Below are 15,986 nucleotides of genomic sequence, written 5' to 3' on the forward strand. Positions count from 1 at the left end.
CGAAGTGGAACTGTTCTTAATGTTTCCTCTGAATACTGTGTGGGTGCCTCAGTTTCCCCTATGCATTTCTTAAGTCTCTAGGTGGTGGGGAAAGGCCAGTGTACATAAACCACTGACATTGTGTCCCTGGCAACAAATGGCCAGGGCCCCTTCCCCCCCTGCAAGGAAATAGCTAAAGGTGAACAAAGAGATCAGGTGACCTCCTGGCCCAGGAAAGAGACAAAGCCAAGAGAAGGAGGGGCTGGAGGGGGGTTGGGAGTTGGAGCTATCTGGGGACTAGGAGTGAGGGCAGACGTGGGTGTCTGGCTCTCTGTACCCCATAATGGACCCGTCTGAGGGGTCCTGTTCGCTGCTGGACCTACAAGCTCTGTTTTAGACCGTGTTCCTGTCATCTAATAAACCTCTGTTTTACTGGCTGACTGAGAGTCACGTCTGACTGCAAAGTGGGAGGTGCAGAACCCTTTGGCTTCCCCAGGACCCTGCCTGGGCGGACTCGCTGTGGGAAGCGCAAGGGGGGGGGGGGCATATGCTGAATGCTCCCAGGAGAGACCCAGGAGGTGAAGCTGTGTGAGCTTCTTGCCCTGAAGACAGTCTGCTCCAAGGGAGAGGAGGCTCCCCAAAGTCCTGACTGGCTTTGTGGGGAGCAGTTCCAGAGCATCACCCGGGGACTCCGTGACACACCCCAACCCTCCTCTGCTCACCACTTGTGGACCCCGATGCCCTTCTGGCTCCCGCACCCCCCACTCCCTCCCAGCTCACCACACACCCTGGCGCCCATGCACCAGTCACAGCCTTCCAGCTGCCTCTGCCTGTCACACCTCATGGTTTGGCCCAGGCCCTGTTGCACAGCTCAGCCCATGTTGTGGCTCACATGCCCTGGTCATGTCTGTGTGGCTCAGCTCCCATTAGTTGAACCCTCTGGCTGCAAAAAGAGTCTTTTATTTGCACTGCAGGTGGAGGGAATGGGTATAAATATCCAGGAACAGGGCCTTTTCCCGGGCAGCAAGTACACAGTATATACAGACACTATAGACACACACAGAGTTGTGCTGGGCCATGGCGTAGCGCAGGTCAGCAGGGAGGACTCTTCACTGCCTGGCTGCTCTCCGACCTTGCCTACTGCCCCTAATTCCTCCTCAAGCCCCTCTTCTCAGGAGAGGTCCCAACGCTGCTGGGCCCTTCCCATGGGCACTGCCTCCACCAGCAGGACCTGAGCTCTAGCCACACAGCAAGAATCAGGGTGTTCTTCCATCTCCGATCCAGTTCTGGACCCCTCACCCCATGGGAGGGCAACCCCTCAGTGCAGGAAACATGCAGGCATCATGCACATGGGAACCACAATCAGCCATCACATACACCTCCCACCAGAGCCGTAACTAGGTATTTTTGCGCCCGAAGCAAGAATTTAAAATTGTGCCCTCCCCCAGGGCTGGCTCTTTGGCGGCAATTTGACGGCGTTTCCCTCAGTCCCTCTTGGAGGGAAGGGCCTGCCGCCGAATTGCCGCTGAAGAATGAATGAAGTGGAGGTGGTAGAGCCTGTGATTTTGGGGAGTCAGCTCATGATTTTTGACTGCTTGGGATGGTAATGTTGCTTCCAAGATGGTCTTTGGTTCCAGTCCAGTTCTAATCCAGAGAGGGATTCACAGGTTAAGAGAGGAGGGAGGTGCTGGATATCAGCAGCGGCCACTAGGGATCAGTATGTGTCCTGAGAATGCTGGGAGTTCAGGTTTGCAGGGCAGGATCAGGGGTGGCAGGTTTGTAGAAATTTTGGTGGTGCCCAGAACCCACCCCCGCCCAAACTCTGCCCCCCCACCCGCCCAAGGCTCTGGGAGGGAGTTTGGGTGAGGGAGGAGGTCTGGGGTGCAGGCCCTAGGCTGGGGCAGGGGATTGGGGTGCAGGTTTGGGGAGAGAGTTTGGGGATGGGAGGGGTGCAGAGGGATGGGGTGCAGGAGTGAGGGCAGTGAGTTGTGGCTGCAGATGAGGGGGTTGGAGTGTGGGAGGGGCTCAGGACGAGAGTAGGAGTGTGGGGGGTGAGGGCTCTGGCTGGGGCTGGGAATGGTAGGTTTGTGGTGTTGGAGGGGCTCAGGGCTCGGGCAGAGGGTGCAGTGGGGGGGTGAAAGCTCTGACTGGGGGTGCGGGCTCTGGAGTGGGGCTGGGCTGGGGATGAGTTTGGGATGCAGGCAGGCTGCTCCGGGACAGGGGCCAGAGAGGACTCCCCCCAGCCCTTTCCCTGCTGGCAGCAGCTTAAGCTCTGGGGGAGGAGTCCCCCTTTCCTGCCCCCCCAGCAACACACTCACCCCCACCACTGTCACTGCATGTGCTCCTAAGGCCCCTCTCAGATCCAGGAATCACCCTCGCCTACCCTGTGGTGAGTGCAGGGGGGTGCTGCGTGCGCCTCCTCCCCTGCTGTTGCCCCTGACTGTAGCTTCACTGTGGGTGAGGGATGGGGCTGCCTCCTTGCCCAGCATAGGGCAGGAGCAGTGACTGTGGGCAGGGGGCCCCCCTGTGCTGCTGGAGGGTCCTATTGGAAAATGAAAGGGTCTGAGGGGGAAGGGCAGGTTCAGAGTCAGTCTGCCCTGGCAGTGGAGATGGGGGGCACTAGAACCCTGCGGCAGGGAGGCAGCATGGAGCTGCTCTGCTCTGGGGCAGGAAGGGGCGGGGGAACAAGTCGGGGCCAGAGGACATTGGGGGAGGCGCGGGGGGGGGGCCCAGGGGGGGCCCAGGGATAGATTACCTGGGTTATAAATATCTCTGTGCCTGCCAGCAGCTTTTTTTTTTCTCTCCACCACTTTCTATGCGTCCCCCCCCCAGCCCCCCGGCTTTGTGTGCCCGAGGCATGTGCCTCACTAGCCTTGCCCTTGTTACAGCACTGCCTCCCGCACAGCCGGCACAGGAACTGTGCCATGGGAAACACACACAGCCATTGCACACTTCCTTCACAGCCAGCACAGGCATTGTGTACACTCGAACCACACACAGCCGTCACATACACCTCCCACACAGGCACTGTGCCACAGGAACCACACACAGCCATCGCATACACCTCCCACGCAGACGTCATGCACACTGGAGCCACCCAAGACACACACACCTCCCACGCAGACACCCAGGCACAATGCATGTTTGCAAAAATTTGCCTCCTTCCTGTAATTTAGTTTCTGCTTTTCCCTTCTCAGTGACTTCCCTTTGCTTTGCACAATCAGTCACAATCTCCACCTCCTGCCTCAGTTGCCCTGCCCATGACCCAGGGAAGGCTCCAGTCCCATGCCTTCCTGTGGAGGTATTGGAGCTGGCGTGTCCCCCTGCTGTGGGTGCAGTGCTCTGGGGGCAGACACTGCTCTGGCTCAATGCCTTAAGGGGCAGAGCCAACTTCTGCATCCCACTAACTGCCTTTAGCTGACACCACCTGGCATAGGCAGGAGAGCTGGAGGAACCCTGGGAGGGCAGGGCTGGAGGCTTGAATGCTGTGTCCCATCCTGGGGTGGCTCGCTGGGCTCCTCTGGGTCGGGGGAGATGGGGACATGGCAGCCAGCCCTGGGAATGCCAGATGGGGAGCAAGGTAGGAGTGTCCAGAGAGGGCTCAGGTATCACAAGACATTACCTGCAGCTGGCACTGCCATGCAAGGTCACGTGACTTGCTGCCCAGGCCCGTCTGCCTGGCACTCGTTCTTCTTGAGGATGATGCTGCTGAGCTCCTGCATGAGTTTCTCGTTGATGGGCATGGGCAGCTGGGCACTCCTCTTCCTGGTGCCATCCTGCAGGGGTTCAGGGCTGGGAGACAGCTCCAGAGGAAGGGGCAGCTGCGCAGGGCGTGGGGGGTTCCGGCTCCAGTTCTGCTCCCTCCCCAGGGCAGGCAGTGTGCGGGGCAGACCCATGTTTCTCTCGAGTGAGGCTGTTTGGGTGGCTCTGAGCCCAGGGGACTTGTCCCACTCCGGGGTCTTTTCAGGCTCCAGGGTCAGATCTCTTTCAAGGGAAAGCGACTTGGTGAAGTGGGTGCCAGACGGTCTCTGCTCTGGGCTGATGGGCCGTGCAGAGTGAAGTGCTGGGGGCGCAGGCTGCTCTGGGAACAGGGCCGGCTTCTTTGATCTGTCCACGGCGGGCACCTGGGAGAGCTCGGCCAGGAGGCCTCCGTCCAGCCGCAGTGGGGCCAGCACTGGGAAGTCACCCACCTCCTCGTAGACAGGCTCTGTGTCCACTGCCTCCTCCTGCTGCTCCTCTACCGAGTCCTGGTGCATCTTCATGGGCTGGGCAAGGGCCAAGGGGAGAGAGGTGAAAGGACTGGGCATCATGCCCTGTGCCTCCTGAGCGAGTCCCTTGCAGCAGGGGCCCAGACCCAGGGAACACTGCACAGGACTGATCCCTCCACACATGGGCTGGGGGGCACAGAGAGAGCAAGTATCTATGGGCCCTCACTGTGCACCAAGCACAGGAGCCATGGGAGCAGCAGGTGGCTGCCGGGGAGTGGAGGCAGGGCCTTTCTGGGACGTCTGCCAGCAATGGGTGTGTGTGTGTGCAGGCCCCAGGTTGCTTCAGGGGGAGCTGCTGCGTCCAAGTGGCTCCTGTGCCTGACTCACATCAGGGAATCTAGCCTCCCCCAGGCCTGGGCTGGCCCTAGGCAGGAGGGGCTTTCCTGCCTCACTGCCAGTCTGGGGCCTTCTCAGCTACCAGCTCTGCACGTGCCCCAGACAAGGCTGGGAGCAGCTATGAGCTAGGACAAAGGGTGTGTCCCCTGGCCAGCTCCATCCCAGGCAGCCTCCCCCTCTGCCCAGCCTATCACCACCTTCAATGCCTATCAAGCCAGACTTTGTCTGGGTGAAAGGGGCCCATGTCTGGGCACCCAGAGTAGGGCAGAGGCCAAGCCCGAGCTGGAGTGATCAGCTGGATGGATAGAAGCTATTCAGCACCAATCGGAGCCATTCTGAGTGCCAGGCCCTGCCTCTCCCAGCCCAGCTCAGCCACGCTGCCTCCACCCCCGGCTCTTTCCCTGCTTGTGAGGAGACTCCGGCGGGGATCCAGACAGAGCACAAAAGCCATGCAGAACCAGCCTGCCCCCCAGCTCTAGCCACCTGGCATGCTCCTTCCACATGCGCTCAGACCCCTGCGGGCAGCCCTGGACTGGCATGATGAGGCCAGCTGGCTCCAAACACATGGGAGGAAAGGGGGATGAAAACAGTCCTTTCCTGCTGACACCCCAGAAGTGCCCTTGGGGCAACCTGACCTGAGCAGTGACATCGCAGCACAGAGCACCTGGGGGGCTCTCAGCAACAGCAGGGAGTGTTAGAACGATGCTAACCCCTGCCTGGCTGCATCTCTGGGCTGGGATGTGGCAGCTGTTGGACAGCACATGGTAACAGCCATTTGGGGCAGCAAAGAAAGGGGACTCCCATGCCCAACTGAAGGAGCAGGGGAATCTAAGGAGGCCAAGTGGACTGACCCAGATTCGAATTTGGCCAGGACACCAAAGCTTGAGAGAAGGGGCATGGGATCTCTAAGGAGTGCAAGTGGCTAGGGCCTCCACTTTCCAGTCCATGCTCCTCAGAGCTAGGTTCCCAGCCCATGCACAGCCTCCAGGCATAGCACTGCACAGGGCATGCCTGGTTGGGACTACCAGGAAAGCAAATTGCCCATGGGGTGTGAATGGAGGCCCTGGAGTGCAGTGGAAGTGTGGTGTCTGCAGCTAATCCAGAGCTCCCCGGGCTACCCAGGGCATGGCATGGCCCGGCAAGGCACACAGCAAGGCACCCTGCGGAAACATGCAACCCACATGCAGATACTTACAAAGAACATAGACAAAGTTCTTCGCGTGTGCAGGCGGCGCTAGAAACAGAGGGAGATGGGGAGAGTAAGCGACCGCTAGTGCAGAGGGGTCAGGCTGCAGCAAAGGGGAAAGCAAACCCCTCACGTGGGGCCAGGCAGGACACACTGCTATGCACAGAGGTGCACGGCTCACTGCGCAGCAGGGCTGGGACTTCTGCACAGACACAGCCCCACCCACAGGCACAGCCCCCTCACAGACACGGCCCCACCCACAGACGTGGCCCCCACTCACTCCATCCCCCCGTCCCTCTGTCGCTTGCTCTTCCCACCCTCACTCACTCGCTCATTTTCACCGGGCTGGCTAAGGAGGTTGGGATGCGAGAGGGATAGAGGGCTCTGGCTGGGGGTGCAGGCTCTGGGGTGGGGCCAGAAATGAGGAGTTCTGGGTGCAGGAGGGGGCTCCGGCCTGAGGGTGGATCCGAGGGGTTCAGAGTATGGGAGGGGGCTCTGAGTGAGACAGGGGGTTGGGGTGTGGAAGGAGGTACGGGCTCTGGGCTGGGGGTGTTGGTTCTGGGGTGGGGCCAGAAATGAGGGGTTCAGGGTGTGGGAGGGTGCTCTGGGTTGGGGCAGAGGGTTGGAGTGAGGGCTCCGTCTGGGGATGTGGGCTCTGGGCAGAGCTGGGGATGAGGGGTTTGGAGGGCGGGAGGGGGATCAGGGCTGGGGGAGGGGGTTGGGACACGGGGCAGGGAGTGAGAGCTCTGGCTGGGAGTGCGGGCTCTGGGGCAGGGCTGGAGATGAGGGGTTTGGAGGGCAGGAGGGGGAACAGAGCTGGGGCTCAGGCAGGGGGTTGGGGCCCGGGAGGGGGCCAGGGGCTCAGGCTCTGGGCAGCGCTTACCTCAAGCAGCTCCCGGAAGCAGCAGCATGTCCCCCCTCCTGCTTCTACCCGCAGGTGCGGCCAGGAGGCTCTACGCGCTGCCCCGTCCGCAGGCACCATCCCCGCAACTCCCATTGGCCACAGTTCCCAGTGAACAGGAGCTGAGGGGGCAGCGCTTGGGGTGGGGGCAGCGTGCAGAGCCTCATGGCTGCCCCTATGCATAGTAGCTGGAGGGGGATATGCCGGCTACTTCCCGGGAGCTGCGTTGCATGGAGGCTAGAAGGGAGCCTGCCAGCCCCCCTGTGTGGTGCCACCAACCGGACAGTCAACCGGACAGCCGTGCTGACCAGAGCCACCGGGATCCCTTTTCAACCGGGTGTTCTGGTTGAAAACCAGACACCTGGTCACCATAGCTGCCCTCCCGCCGCAGACACGGCCCCGCCGGTAGCACACACACACACACCTCTTGCAGACGCAGCCTCGCCCGCCAACACTGCCCCGCAGGCAGCCCCCTCCCGCAGACATGGCGCCACAGGTAGGCCCCCTGCAGACGCGGCCCCGCCTGCAAACATGGCCCCACCTGCACAGTGCCCAGCCCCAGCCTCACTCACACCCAGATTACCCCCTGCCCAGCCCGGCCCAGCTCTCACACCCACGGCACAGAGAGGCAGCCCTGCACGACAGACACAGCCTGCAGCACCCCTGCGTGGTTCACTGGTTCTCCCGAGCCTGTCTGGAGCTGGGTGGGGGTGTTTGGAGGTGGCGCCGTGGGCTGGCAGCCTGTCACTGCAAGGCTCTGGGGATGCTGGCGCTGCCTTACCAGGGTCTGGTTGGCAGAGAGCATGGTGGCATCTGTATTGTCTCCCCGCAGAGGGATCAGGGGCATGGTGCCAAACTTCTGCTTGGTGAGGTCGGAGGAGGAGCGCCGTCTCATGATCACTGGGCGCAGGTCGTCGTGCTGCATGAGAGTGCCAACATGTCACTGCTTGGCGTTCCCAGCCCCCACCCTGCCCCAGGCCCGTTGCATGCCTGGCACTCCGGCTCTCACCCACCTGAGCCTTCAGAATGCTGGTGGTCCAGTCCCACAGCTCGGCCTGCCCCGCACATGCCAGGTACCTGCAGAGCCAGAGGAGACACTGGCTGGATTTTGGGGATCTGGCACCTGCTGCTACCCACAGAGGAAGGTGCTACCAAGGGCAGCTCGCTGTAATGACACCATCATTGCAGGGCCCTGCCTGCCTGGATCTCAGCTTCCCCAGGGGCTGGCTGAAGATGGGAAGTTCCCCACACAGAGGCCAGGGGGCTGGGAGCCCAGCAGGGATCAGCTCACCGCACTGCCCGGGGAGCTCACTCTAACTAGTGCCAATGCCAGCACTGTCTCCGTGTAGTGCTGAGAGCTTTGTGCACAGTCACAATCCGCCAACGTTCTGGCTCCCCCAGCTACACGGTACGGGAATGTGAGGGGAGAGAGCTGGCAGCCCAGCCCTGGCCCCCAGACTCCTTGGCTGTGGGGCAGTTACCATTCTCAGCCTTCATGCTGCACAGCCACAGGGGTCACATGCCAGGCCGGAGGGACTGAAGGGGAAAGAAAAGGGAAGCGGTTTGTCTGGTGTCATGCAGCTGGCTTGTATCCCTAGCAGTAATGCCAGATACCAGCCCCGAGCTGGGCCTGGCCGCTGGGCCTGCTGGCTGCTCAGCACTACTCCAGCAGAGTACAGGGGCAGGGACAGCGCTCTGGGGGCTGGCAGTGGTGGCGGGGGGTGCACAGCTGTCCCAGGGATACTGTGTAGAGCAAAAAGAACAGGAATACTTGTGGCACCTTAGAGACTAACAAATTTATTAGAGCATAAGCTTTCGTGGACTACAGCCCACTTCTTCGGATGCATATAGAGTGGAACATATATTGAGGAGATATATATACACACATACAGAGAGCATTAACAGGTGGGAGTTGTCTTACCAACTCTGAGAGGCCAATTAAGTAAGTGAAAAAAAACTTTTGAAGTGATAATCAAGATAGCCCAGTACAGACAGTTTGATAAGAAGTGTGAGAATACTTACAAGGGGAGATAGATTCAATGTTTGTAATGGCTCAGCCATTCCCAGTCCTTATTCAATCCTAAGTTGATTGTATCTAGTTTGCATATCAATTCCAGCTCAGCAGTCTCTCGTTGGAGTCTGTTTCTGAAGTTTTTCTGTTGTAAGATAGCCACCCGCAGGTCTGTCATTGAATGACCAGACAGGTTAAAGTGTTCTCCCACTGGTTTTTGAGTATTATGATTCCTGATGTCAGATTTGTGTTCATTAATTCTTTTGCATAGAGACTGTCCGGTTTGGCCAATGTACATGGCAGAGGGGCATTGCTGGCACATGATGGCATATATCACATTGGTAGATGTGCAGGTGAATGAGCCCCTGATGGTATGGCTGATGTGATTAGGTCCTATGATGATGTCACTTGAATAGATATGTGGACAGAGTTGGCATCGGGCTTTGTTACAAGGATAGGTTCCTGGGTCAGTGTTTTTGTTCAGTGATGTGTGGTTGCTGGTGAGTATTTGCTTTAGGTTGGGGGGTTGTCTGTAAGCGAGGACAGGTCTGTCTCCCAAGATCTGTGAGAGTGAGGGATCATCTTTCAGGATAGGTTGTAGATCTTTGATGATGTGCTGGAGAGGTTTTAGTTGGGGGCTGAAGGTGACAGCTAGTGGTGTTCTGTTATTTTCTTTGTTGGGCTTGTCTTGTAGGAGGTGACTTCTGGGTACTCGTCTGGCTCTGTCAATCTGTTTTTTCACTTCAGCAGGTGGGTATTGTAGTTTTAAGAATGCTTGATAAGTTGGTAAGACAACTCCCACCTGTTCATGCTCTCTGTATGTGTGTATATATATATCTCCTCAATATATGTTCCATTCTATGCATCCGAAGAAGTGGGCTGTAGCCCACGAAAGCTTATGCTCTAATAAATTTGTTAGTCTCTAAGGTGCCACAAGTACTCCTGTTCTTTTTGCGGATACAGACTAACACAGCTGCTACTCTGAAACCTGTGTAGAGCAGTGTGAGATGCAATGAGCTCATGGGGGCAGTGGGAACATGCCATTAGGACCACACACCCTGGCAGGCTCACTGGATGGGGACTCAGACCGTGAGAAAGGACATGGGGATGTACAAGCATCTGGCCCATCACAGGGGATGGGCTGGGGCCAGGAGACTCTCAACTGGAACCGGGGGTGCAGGAGGCCATGTGCTGGGCGCTCTTAAAGGTGCAGCTCATGGTGGGCCCTGAAGCCCCAGAGCAAGTCTGGGCAGTCTGGAAAGCTCATGTGGGGAGTAGTGAATTCATGGGCAGAGGCCAGTGCACACGTGTGTGTATTCAGCACAGGGAGCAGGGGCCAGTGGGGGAGAGTGAGATGGGGGGCAGGGAGCAGGCAATGTCCATGCTGCTGATGCTCTGCAGTCTGTGCCACCAGGATGGGCAGCTAGTGGCTCTGGCAGAACTTGTCTGCTCTCAGGTTCCAGCTCCCTGCGTCAGGTTCCTGACCCCTAGTTGCCGGGGATCCCGAGCAGTAGGCCATGGCTACAGGGACCCCGACATCCTGCGTCCCTGGGGCGAGGGGACCCCATGAGGTACTCACAGCTGCTGCTTCTCCAGGATCAGAGTGAATCCCCACCTAGAGCAGAGGGACACAAGGCACAATCAGGCCAGGGCAGGTGCTAGAGCCAGAGCTCCGGGTGGGCGGGGGCTTGAACTGGGGGGGTCGCAGTGTCCGAGCTGGGGCAGACTGGCAGGTCCCTATCAGGCTGGCTCTGGAGCTGGGGCACTGCAGCTGGGTGATGGGATTAGAGCTCACCTGGCACAAGGGGGGTCGAATCAGGGATCCTCCTGGCGGAGGTCACGCCCGAAGCTGTAGGACAAGTCTGGGGTAGAGTTAGGGGTAGTGCTTGCAAACAGGGCAGGGAAGTGGGGGTGCTGACAGATGCCAGGCACAGTGCTGGGGCCGGCTCTGGGCAGCGGGTGTGGGGAGGTTACCATCAGTGCAGGCGTTACTGCTCGGAAGGGTCCTGCACCCCAAGCCCGACTCTTACTGGGACGGCGGCTTCAGCTTCTTCCGAATCCCCATGTAAACCTTGGCCATGTTGAGGGGCCACTCCCGCTCCGGCCGGGCACTCTGGGAAGAGAAAGCCAGACACTCAGCCCTGCCCCCAGGGACATTCCCCATCCCCCCAGCCCTGCCTTGCCCTCCCCGTCTGCACACTTCCCCTCCCCTCCCCTCCCCTCACCCCGACCTGCCCTCCTCTTTCTGCCGGCTCTCCTCCCCTCTCCAAGCCCTACGCTCCACTCTCTGCCAGCACCCTCCCACACTAGCCCAGCCCTTCCAGCCTCACTGGCACCCCTCTCTTCCTCTCCCTGAGGCCTCCTATCCCCACCTGCACCCCTCTCAACCAGCCCCAGGGATGGGACAGGGCCTCCCACTCTGCACAGGGGAAAAGGGCCCCAAGACTTGGGTGTGTGAGGGGCACAGAGAAAATCCAGAACCTTCCCCTGGCACAAGCTGGCCGAACGGCCGCCTCTCAGAGCCAGGTCTGGCAGTCCCTCCCCCCAGACCGCACGCCCCATTCCCGTGGCTGGAGGCAGGGCAGGGCGTTGGCCTGCCTGCCCGATCTCTGGGAGAGCTTTCCATCACAGGAGAGGGGGGCCCTGATCCCAGGGGCTGTGGCAGGCCGCCTCCTAGCCCAGCGCTGCACCCGTGTCTGGGCTGCCCCGGAGCACCAGGTCTGGGTCCTGCTTTACCCTTTTCTCCTTCAGCAGCAGCAGCTTGTGATCCTGGATGACAAAGTATCGCTCCTGAAACTTGCAGCCCAGGAGTTTGGGGGGCTCCTCCCGACACTTCAGCACCCCACACTTGGGGCTCTCGCGCTTGGCACCTGCACGACAGGGAAGAACAAGGGGGTGAGGAATATCCTGGGCACCCAGAGAGAGGGCCTGGGCAGGGCAGGAGCAGGCTGGGGATGGGGATTAGGAGCGGAAGGGGTCAGGGTGTGTGTGACAGACAATGGTGGGGGGCAAACAGTAGGAGCAGGGGGGTGTCAGACAATAGGAGCAGAGGAGGGATCAAAGTCCCCCTCGCCCTGGCTCTGTCCCCCTGGTTTCCCTGCAGGAGTCGCTGTTTCACAGCCCTGGCTAGCTCCGAGCATCACTAACAGGACAAGTCTCTTTTCACCTCCTGGGTGTGAGGCACAACAGGCACTGACTGCCCCCCCGCAGGCAGCCTCAGCATAGGCCACAGACTGGGCGGGCCACGGGGTCCAGCCAATGCTGCTGCTCTGGGTCCCATGGCTGGTCTGGGCCAGGGCCAAGGGCCAGAGCCATGGGCAAGGCAGGGCCTGACAGAGGCCATGAGCAGGGGGATCTGATGCTGAGGCAGGCTGGGGCCATGGGCAAGGGGAGCTGGGGCTGGGGCCGGATTGGGGCCATGGTCAGGGGAAGCTGAGGCTGGGGCTGGACTGGAGCCATGGGTAGGGGAGCTGGGGCTGGGGCCCTGGGCAGAGGGAGCTGGGGCCAGGGCCGGGGCTGGACTGGGGCCATGGGCAGCAGGAGCTGGCCTTGCTCCGTGTGCTGCACCTTGCCCCGCAGGAATGGCCCTGGGCTCAAGCAGGGCCTTGCAGCCTAGTCAAGGCGGGTGGTGCTTACCTGTGAAGAGACAGCTGCCTTGTCCAATGGGAACCTTCCTCACCAGCAGGTAGGCGGTACTGGGCTCAGGCAGCTTGCACCACTGCAGAGCCTGCTCCAGGACCTTCTCCTTGGGGTGCAGGGGACGCTCTACAGAGAGGAAAGGAGGCCGTTTGCACCCCGGGCAGCAGAGGAACTGCCGTGGGCCCTGAGGCCAGGGAGGGTCCAGCTCCCTCAGCAGGGCCAGGCCCGCCACAGCCCAGACAGGGCCAGTGCTGCCATGCTATGCCAGGGCGCGGGACTGTCAGAAGGCATGGGCACCCCCTGCCTCTGCAGCATCTGGGGCCGCGGAGGCAGGGAGAGGGGATCCAAGGTGTGAGCGCTGCATGGACGGAGTGGTCCAACCTTCCTCCCCCACAGCCCTATGGGCCCCCTCCCAGCCCCCACCCCCAATGGTGAGCGATCACCCCCGCTCCCATGGAGAAGTGCTGCCGCCATTCAGCCCCCCCACTCCAATGACGAGAGGCCACCCCCATCCCTCCCCCTGTCTCCATTGCCACTCACCCAGCCCCCACCCCCATGGTGAGGTGCTCCTCCCGCTACTCACCTGTCCCCCCATCCCAATAGAGAGACAACACTCCCGTCATCCAAACAGCACCCCCAATGGAGAAGCACCCCTGTCACCCAGCCAGCCCCCAGCCCCCACAGTGGAGAAGCGCCCCCGTCACTCAACCAGCCCCCACCTCCAATGAAGAAGCACCCTTGTCACTCAACCAGCCCCCCCAATGGAGAAGCACCCCTGTCACTCAACCCGCCCCCAATGGAGAAGCACCCCTGTCACCCTGCCAGCCCCCCAGTGGAGAAGCACCCTCATCACCCAGCCAGCCCCCAGCACGCCCAGTGAAGAGACGCCCCCGTCACTCACCCAGCTCCCCATTCTCCAGGGCCTCAAAGGTCAGCCAGATGTCCAGGCTCGCTGGCATGTTGCGCATCTCCAGCACCTGATTGGTCAGCTCCTCCGCCGTCATGGTAGGCGACACCTATGGAAAGCGCAAAGATCAGCTCATCCCCAGTCCCCACCCCGGCCAAGGCCTGAGCCTTCTCTGGGTGCCACCGAGTCTGCCGGCAGCAGAAGGAATTAGCCAGAGAGTGGCGCCCCCACCCACCAGGCACTGGGAGATCTCCCCACCCTGCAGGGCACCTCCGGCCCCGTGAAGGCTCCCATCCAGCTGACAGCAAGGCCGGGATATGGAGGGTGGGCCATGCAGCTGCCCTGCCCGAGCCATGGCTGCAGCCAAGACATGCTCACTCACCTTCAGGGTGACACAGCAGTCTGGCAGCTTCTGCTCCAGGTAAACCTCAATGATGAGATCTCCAGCCTGTGAGAGCTGCGGGGAGAGAGGGCAGAGGGTGGGCAAAGCCTGGGCGAAGTGCTGGACTGGGAGACTGCCACGGGTGGGTCTGAGCCAGCAACTCTCAGCATCTGCTTGCAGGGAGCTGAGGAAAGGGGATGCTTGCATGCAGAGTGGCTGCACGCTGTGATCAGTGCCCAGGGTGAGAAGGGTGGGAGTTACAGAGCAGGTTGGGGGCCCCACCCACCAGGGAGAGGGGCCAGGAGCACGAAGGCCTGGGGCAGGGTGAGGCAGGGAGGCAGGGCCCTTTCTTGTTCCTGGGGAGGCCTTGTAAGAGATGATCTCATTGCAGAGCAAACACAGGGCCCATTGTGTGGCTAGGGCAGCCCATGCTGGAGCTGGGATCTATGCAGGGACAGAGGACTTGCAGCCATGGGCCTGTGGTGGGCTGCTCTCCAGCCATCTGCCTCCACCATGGAAGCTCACCCATGTCCACGGGCCCAGGCAGAGGCCTATGGACAAATCAGCAGGAGGATCCAAGACATGGGGAGTGCATGGCACTAGTACCTGCACATCCCTCCAGGTAGTGATGAGGCTGTTCTCTAGATCCATCTGCGACACCTGGTCCTCGTCAATCTAGCGGCAAGAGAAGGGACGTGAGGTGCAGGAGGGAGAGGAGACAGTGCTGGGGGAGGTGGGGCAAGTGGGGGGCTTACGTTGAAAATGCGGACGTAGTTATCAATCAGGTCCTCCATCACCTTGACCTCGTGTTCCCCTTTGCCGTCTGTCTGGAAAAGGCTGGGAGCAAAGAGCAGTGACAGGTTCTTGGTGCTCATCTGATTGAAGTCAGCACATTTCTGCACGCTGCAAGCCGGGGCAGAGAGAGAGAGAGAGTTCTCAGAGCGTGCCCAGCAGCCCCAGCATGGGACGAGGCTGGGCCGTTCAGAACCACCCATCCAGCTGCTGGAGTCAGGCAGAACTTCTTGTTCTAAACCTTTTTCTATTTCCATGGGGGGGAAAAAGGTCACAGGGTTATGAAATTTTCCACTTTTTTTCATCAAAATGTAAAATTAAAAACTTTAATTTCGACACTTTGAATGTCAAGTTTTTGGCCTTTTGTTCTTCCCTCTTTTGGCCACTGAATGCACTTGAACGTGCAATGGCCTCGGAGCGGGTTTCCCCCACTTCTTCCAATTTCCCTCTGTGTTCTTTGTAACATTTCCACCTTTGGAAAAGTCACGTAGCAGCAAAGGGCAGAACTGACTGGCATCTGGCTGCTCCGTGACTCCTCTGGTGTCGGGAAAGTTCTGAAAAGTTACAAATAAAAGGAAGATGGAAAGAAGATGAAAGTGTGAAGCCCCAACTATGGGACATTTTCTGGCAAAATAGAACCAGAAGATAACAACTGGGGAGAAAGGGGAAAAAAACCTCACAAAGATTACAGAATGCTAACCCTGCAAGCTGGTCTGTGCCGACCTCTGAGAAATGCAGACAAGTCACCTTCGGTTGCACGATTGCTTGCCATTTTTTGCTGCCAGAGGGAAAGCCCAGCCCCAGACTAACTGCACGGTCCTCCCAGCCTGTCCGCACAGCTCAGAGACAGGGGCGTGTCCCAGGGCCATTTGTCAAACTCTATACCTGTATCACCCACCACTGGCATTGGCCACTCCATATCCCTAGGGGACCAAGAGACCCTGAAGCTAGGTGGGAAGTGAAGGGGGCAGACAGTGCACACGGCATGTCTGGACTGAACCAGGTCAGCCGGTGATGCTCCCCCGATTTCCTAGACCATGCTGTTTCCTGAGAAAGTGACATATGCACACTGCCCGAGGAGGGACAGACTGACCGGTAGAGGTGACCAATCAGAGCAGCCAGTGTCCTGCGGTTGAGGCGGGGCAGGCGGTTGATCAGCTCCTTGTAGCGCTCCAGCCGTTGGGGCTTCAGGGCTATTGCTGGAGGAAGCAGATGGTCACAAACACAACACTGCGCAAAGGCACAACTACCATCACCGGGCATGAGCTGCTGGCCCCAGGCCATGCATGGACTGGCAGGGAGCTGTGCCCCAACTTACCCACACTCACACCAATCACCCGGCCCCTCGTGGGGCCAGTGCTCCAGGTCAGACTGGGATAATTCCCACCCTCTGTGCATTGGTGCAAATGATGGAGCCAGGGGCAGGGGGAGAATGGGGCCCAGAGCACCCCCCACCAGCAGAGCTCAGCACTGGGCTAGCCTAGGTCTGTCCCTGCCATGTGGCCCTTGGTGGCAGGAGAAGGGGCGTCAGGGTGAGAGGGAGCCCAAGGCAGAGAACAGCTGCTGCGTGGCGAGGCCACGGGAC

The 15,986-nt window shown here is 59.9% G+C and overlaps 1 protein-coding gene across 4 annotated transcripts in view; it reads right to left on the reverse strand.

Annotated features, from left to right (window-relative positions):
* Positions 1 to 2,537: 2,537 nt before the first annotated feature.
* ARAP3 (ArfGAP with RhoGAP domain, ankyrin repeat and PH domain 3) overlaps positions 2,538 to 15,986 on the reverse strand; it is a 59,228-nt gene continuing 45,779 nt past the window's right edge. For 3 of the 4 annotated variants that reach the window (XM_034778959.1, XM_034778956.1, XM_034778957.1), the window contains 13 exons: positions 15,495 to 15,600; positions 14,365 to 14,512; positions 14,216 to 14,284; positions 13,610 to 13,684; positions 13,222 to 13,336; positions 12,318 to 12,446; positions 11,418 to 11,551; positions 10,712 to 10,794; positions 10,261 to 10,296; positions 7,684 to 7,747; positions 7,452 to 7,589; positions 5,779 to 5,817; positions 2,538 to 4,244 (listed from right to left, as the gene is read on the reverse strand). In XM_034778959.1, coding sequence (XP_034634850.1) covers positions 3,627 to 4,244; positions 5,779 to 5,817; positions 7,452 to 7,589; positions 7,684 to 7,747; positions 10,261 to 10,296; positions 10,712 to 10,794; positions 11,418 to 11,551; positions 12,318 to 12,446; positions 13,222 to 13,336; positions 13,610 to 13,684; positions 14,216 to 14,284; positions 14,365 to 14,512; positions 15,495 to 15,600 — 1,754 coding nt within the window. In that variant the 3' untranslated portion in view covers positions 2,538 to 3,626. The remainder of the gene's footprint in view (positions 4,245 to 5,778; positions 5,818 to 7,451; positions 7,590 to 7,683; positions 7,748 to 10,260; positions 10,297 to 10,711; positions 10,795 to 11,417; positions 11,552 to 12,317; positions 12,447 to 13,221; positions 13,337 to 13,609; positions 13,685 to 14,215; positions 14,285 to 14,364; positions 14,513 to 15,494; positions 15,601 to 15,986) is intronic. The other variant, XM_034778958.1, reaches the window with a different exon arrangement.

This window comes from Trachemys scripta, chromosome 8 (assembly GCF_013100865.1).
Source record: "Trachemys scripta elegans isolate TJP31775 chromosome 8, CAS_Tse_1.0, whole genome shotgun sequence".
In the NCBI taxonomy this organism is placed as follows: domain Eukaryota; kingdom Metazoa; phylum Chordata; order Testudines; family Emydidae; genus Trachemys; species Trachemys scripta.